Genomic DNA, 5,104 nt, shown 5'->3' with positions numbered 1-5,104 from the left:
GGCGGTTCAACCCCGGCATTTTTGAGATTTCAATTTTTGCACCGTTGTCGTTTTTGCTCCATACCGGTTAAACAAAGCGACGTAGATAAAAATTTCCTAAATAAATTTTGTAGCTAAAGGTTTACTCTTTACAGTGGTATACAATATTTAACTTAAATTATTTATTTTGTTGTTAAAAATCGGCACCGAAAAAAAACTGGCGGTTTAGCCCCGGTCTCCCCTACTTATTAAAGTATAGTGTACAATACTTCTTCATCGTTTTTAGATTAAAATAATAAAATTAAATGCTCAAATTACGACTTCCAAAATTCTCTGCCAGCGCTGAAAATCTATAATATATGTTACATGCATTATAGATTTTTAGCACTGGTAGTGAATTTTGGAATATAGTCTACATCTCGTCGCTTTCTAGATAAATAACTAAAAGAAAATAAAATAATTAATTGCTTATAAAAATATACGATTTTTCTCTATATTGCGTACAGATTCGGTTCGCGAGTATTGTACAACTTTATATAAGTAATGTTCTACAGTTATATATTCTACAGTTTGTCGATAAGTTTGTCCAGTTTTTCCAGCAGCTTATGTTTGACTTCCATCTTCTCCTTATGTCTTTTCTCTTTCTGTTCGTCATCTATTTTTTGGGAAACATCATTAGCCTTACGTTTACCTGTAAATGTACAAAAATATAAATATATATCTTTAGTCTTTTGTACTGAAAAGTGTATTGTGACTAAGGCCGGATTCACACTTAGCAGAAAAACAGAAAGCAGAAAGGCAGAAGCCCAATCAGAACTCTCACTTATAGTAAGCAGTATTTAATAGTATATACCTTCACACGGCATGTAATATTTGTGAAACATTGTTTTAATTGAAAACAATGTTCCACAAATATTACATGCCGTGTGGGCCAATACATATTGCCTATTATGATTGAGAGTTCTGATTTGCTTCTGCTTTTTTTCTGCTAAGGTGTGAAGCCTAAGCCGGCCTAAGGCTAAGATCTCATATATCCCATATCCGACAACGACATTGTCAGACGTAGGCTGCGGGATAAAAAATTTCCCGAATCTTTAGAAATTTTCTATCACGCAGTCAATCGCTACGTCCGACAATGTCATTGACGGATATATGAAATCTCAGCCTAAGGCTGATATTACATTTGTCGTATGACAAATTTTTTGAATGTGTTAATTGCAAAAAAAAAGTTCTTGAGTCTCTAGAAATTCTTTTCTATAGCCAGTCAACACGCTTGAAAAATTCGTCGTACGACAAATGTGATATCAGCCTGATGCTAAAATTTAAATTTAAGTATCACCAAAAGTCTGGACTCAAATTACGATTTGCGCAAATGCATATTGACTTACAAGGCACACTAATATTCACGTTGGAAGATTTTCCAAGGATATTTAAGTTGTGGGAAGTGTTAGGCTTTTCTGTTTTAATCGTTTCTGCACCAGTGGAAGATAATGTACTCAAAGGTTCCATGTACGGTTTGTCTCCCAGAAGACTCTCCATCAGCTAAACAATTTATACAATTTCAAATAAAGTTATGTCTAAATAGGAAAGGTGGTTTTATTATTGTTTTATATACATGTGTACACTGCATTTAACGGATTGAGAGAGGAACTTTTTCAGTGTAGACTAATAAAACCAATCCGCTTAATCTCTGAACCAAGCATTAGTTTATCATTACACTAGTTTACACCAAAAAATATATCAATCCCTGAAACGTGATATATGTACATACATTATACACTTACGTCCAAATATTTCCATTCTCGCCTACCGTTTCCAGACTTTTTATTAAAATCCTTCACAGATTTATATGTGCGTTTCATAGTGTTTACCCGTGTACAGCATTGTCTGCCGGAAACCACGTAGCCTTTTTTAGTTAAAATTTGAGCAATTTGTTCCCATATTTTTTTATGGCTTACTTTTCCAAGATACATATCTTGTTCTCGTTGACGATATTCTTCTAAAAGAAGCAAAATAGCTTCATGAGACCATCTAAAATCTGTTTAACAAAGAAAAACATTTAATATACTGTGCTATATTTGTGAAATGTTAATAAACGTAATATAATAAAATGTTAATAAATGTAATAATTGTAACCGTATTGTAAGCATATAATTTACTTACTCTCTGAAACCTCTTCATTTAAAACTGTGTCTAAACCTGAAATTGAATCATCTGGAACTGAATCTTGAAATACATCGTTATCGTCTGGAATTGTATCGTCTGGAACTGTATCATCTGGAACTGTATCGTCTGGAACTGTATCATCTGGAACTATATCGTCTATGTCCGATACTATTACAATATCTGCAACAAATAAAACGTGTATAAAAATTAAAAAATGACTGTCATATTATTTGTTTGACATATGTACATATCAAACAATTAAGATGAATTAATTCATTACCCATACTGTTTATACTGTTAAAACAATTTTTATTAAGCACTCACCCTCGTCATTTTTTAATTCACGTGCATGCTTTATTAATTGTCTTGCAAAAGCCTTATCTATATAGGGGTAACAGAGAAATGAGAGAATTAAAGAAATGAGAACAAAGAAAAAAGAAATGCAAACAATAATAAAGATGACTGAAAGGAAGGAAATGGATAATTACGTAAAACAGATATTACAAATAAAAGTTTTCAAGATAAAATGGAATATGACAGGTGGATAAATAAAGCTCCAAGATGGATTCAAGCAAAGTTAAACACAATCAAGACAACCCAAAACAAAATGTTATTTACCTTTTCCTTCTTTACAGTTATTACTTTACAAATAACAATAATAATTAGGACTGCGTTTAAAAATTTCACTCAAGTAAAATTTCTATTCTTCTATCCTTATTCAATTCTCAGTAAAAGGTACAAAGATAGAAAGATGGAAATTTTACTCGAGTAAAGTTTCTGAACGCAGCCTAAAGTAATAAGTAAAGTAATAAGTAATAACTAAAAATAAAAAACAATCTCATAAGCCTTTTAACTTACCACGTCGGGCTTTTAGTGCATCCACGGGAGTAAGTTGAAGAGTAAAATACTCTTGCGTTTCTGCATCATACATTTTCACTTTTACGTACATTTTTACGTACAGTTGAAAAAGTTAACCTGAAAAAAAGTTGAAATGCAAAACCATTTCACTCTCAATCTGTATCTCTGGGCCAGTGTTCTCCAAGAAGTAGATGTACGGAAAATGCGAGCAGGACTGAAAAAGATATCAAAAGTTATCTTCACTGTAAACTCGTAAATTCTCGATACAAAATTATTTGAAAGTTTACAAGAATTTTATGACAGAAAACGCGGATGTCAATGACAACTAATAATTTCACGAGTTCAGGAAACTTTCGCCCGTATATATTATAAACGTTATTTCATCCCAACGAGCATTTCGTATCGAACTTTCGAGCGTGAAGCAAAAACGAAAGCGTCATGCGAGAATTGTGTGATTTACCTTCAAAAGTGTATCAAAAAACAATAGTGAACAATGTATCAATCCTATCGCAATTGCAAAAATGTATATAAATCGCTTAACGGTCGGCTACACAAATGGCGGAAATTGAACTGTGCATGGATAATGAGTAATCTAGATGCGCTTAGAATTTACTACTGCTACCAGAGAGAAACCTGAGAGCGGCCACCGGGATCATTCCGTTCCAGCGGACGTATACTGACGCGCCGCCTGAGAAAGTGGACGTCAACTACGTCGTTACGCTCGGTAACGGTACACACATGGTTCGTGTCCGTGCTATGGTTCGTGTCCGAACTACTCAGATGGAGGGGATATGCCAGTCGGCTGACTCGGCACTCGGCAAGCTTCGAGCGGGGAGAGAAGGGCAGACATACGATCTGCTGTCTCCTTCTCGCTTGAGCTGTGACGTAGCTGCTTAGCACGCGCCGGCTATGGGTGCATTCGGGGAGCACGCTATTAGCACAATTATCGTCCAAAACTGTTTGAGGAGACGCTTTGTGGCGCTGTGATATACGATGATGACGTCTGTAAAGGCACCGTGACGTCATCACTCGCGCTATTTTCGCTATTATTTTTTAGGTGAGGCACGAAATACTATTGGCGTTTAAGCTGCGTTCGGGGAGCTTGCTATCGCTGTCGCGCTATTGGCTCCTCGAACAAAATTCATAGCGTTTGCGTTTATAGTGTTAATAGCGTCTCCCCGAATGCACCCTATGCCACGATGCCATGCATTTCGGGTATCGCTCCTCGCCGAATGCCGAGTCTCGCGTTGGCAAATCGACGATGCGCTATACGTTACATTTACGTTTATATTTACAAATTTTAATTTTTATATTTATAAATATATATATATATATATATATATGTATATATATATATGAAATTTATAAATATAAAGATTGCAATTATAATTAATTAAAAAAATATTTATAAACATAAAAACTAAAATTCGTAAATGTAATGTATAGAAATCCCCGTTCTGGCAAATTTGCTCTTATATCAAAAAAAGTCTTACATTAAAAACCTTTACTTTAGCATAATAGTATTTGGACCCCGCACATTTCTTATGGAAAACCGGTCCCGGTGGATTTGGCTGAAACTTTGGAAATTTGTAGTTTACGTGATCCTGATAAAAAGTTCTCATTGCCCCAACTTGATTCATTGAGCCGTATGAGCTCTAGGGACTGTCGAAAGTAGGAAATAGGCGACTGCCACTGCCACCGTCCGTCACTTGTCGTGTAGGCAACCATCTGTTAATTCTTTCCTTCCCTTCACCCCTCCCTCTCCTCTCCCTTTTTTCACTTATCTTTCTTTCTTTCCCTCTCCCCTCCTCTCTTTATCACCCCGCCCCTCCCTTTTACCACTCTCTTCTGCTCTTCCATTTGTTTCCGTTATTTTACGTTAGTTTACTTTATTTTACGTTATTTTACATGATTTATCCGAACACCTTTTCTTACGAGCAAGAAGCGAGGATTCAACGTTATGTCAGATCCAATCGAATCTTCCGGATTATTGGAATCTGAATGTGTCACTTTAAAAGGTTTTACCGTCGGCATTAGCGTTACCCAATGTGCACCACGGGGAGGTTGCGCGATCGGAATTTGCACATCATATGGCCCTGGC

The 5,104-nt window shown here is 35.7% G+C and overlaps 1 protein-coding gene across 2 annotated transcripts; it reads right to left on the bottom strand.

The window, feature by feature from the left end:
- Positions 1-324: 324 nt before the first annotated feature.
- On the bottom strand, positions 325-3,527 carry LOC139808273 (uncharacterized). 2 transcript variants are annotated; one of them, XM_071770067.1, is made up of 7 exons: positions 3,464-3,527; positions 3,004-3,217; positions 2,470-2,526; positions 2,143-2,325; positions 1,764-2,017; positions 1,368-1,521; positions 325-670 (listed from the first exon to the last, which is right to left on the bottom strand). In XM_071770067.1, the coding sequence occupies exons 2-7, from the start codon at positions 3,092-3,094 to the stop codon at positions 543-545; spliced, it is 867 nt and encodes a 288-aa protein (XP_071626168.1). In that variant the 5' UTR covers positions 3,095-3,217; positions 3,464-3,527; the 3' UTR covers positions 325-542. The 2 variants fall into 2 exon arrangements, with proteins under 2 accessions (XP_071626168.1, XP_071626169.1); XM_071770068.1 differs by lacking the exon at positions 2,470-2,526.
- Between the last annotated feature and the right edge of the window lie 1,577 nt (positions 3,528-5,104).

Source organism: Temnothorax longispinosus, chromosome 2, assembly GCF_030848805.1.
Source record: "Temnothorax longispinosus isolate EJ_2023e chromosome 2, Tlon_JGU_v1, whole genome shotgun sequence".
Taxonomy (NCBI): Eukaryota; Metazoa; Arthropoda; class Insecta; order Hymenoptera; family Formicidae; genus Temnothorax; species Temnothorax longispinosus.
This window is presented reverse-complemented; position numbering and strand designations above follow the sequence as displayed.

Excerpts from the sequence above, each read along its gene's own strand:
- LOC139808273 (XM_071770067.1), bottom strand. The coding sequence starts at position 3,094 with ATGTACGTAAAAGTGAAAATGTATGATGCAGAAACGCAAGAGTATTTT. Across the intron at positions 2,326-2,469 it reads TGAATTAAAAAATGACGAGG|ATATTGTAATAGTATCGGAC; the intron begins GTGAGTGCTTAA and ends TATTTGTTGCAG. Across the intron at positions 671-1,367 it reads CGTGAATATTAGTGTGCCTT|GTAAACGTAAGGCTAATGAT; the intron begins GTAAGTCAATAT and ends GTACATTTACAG.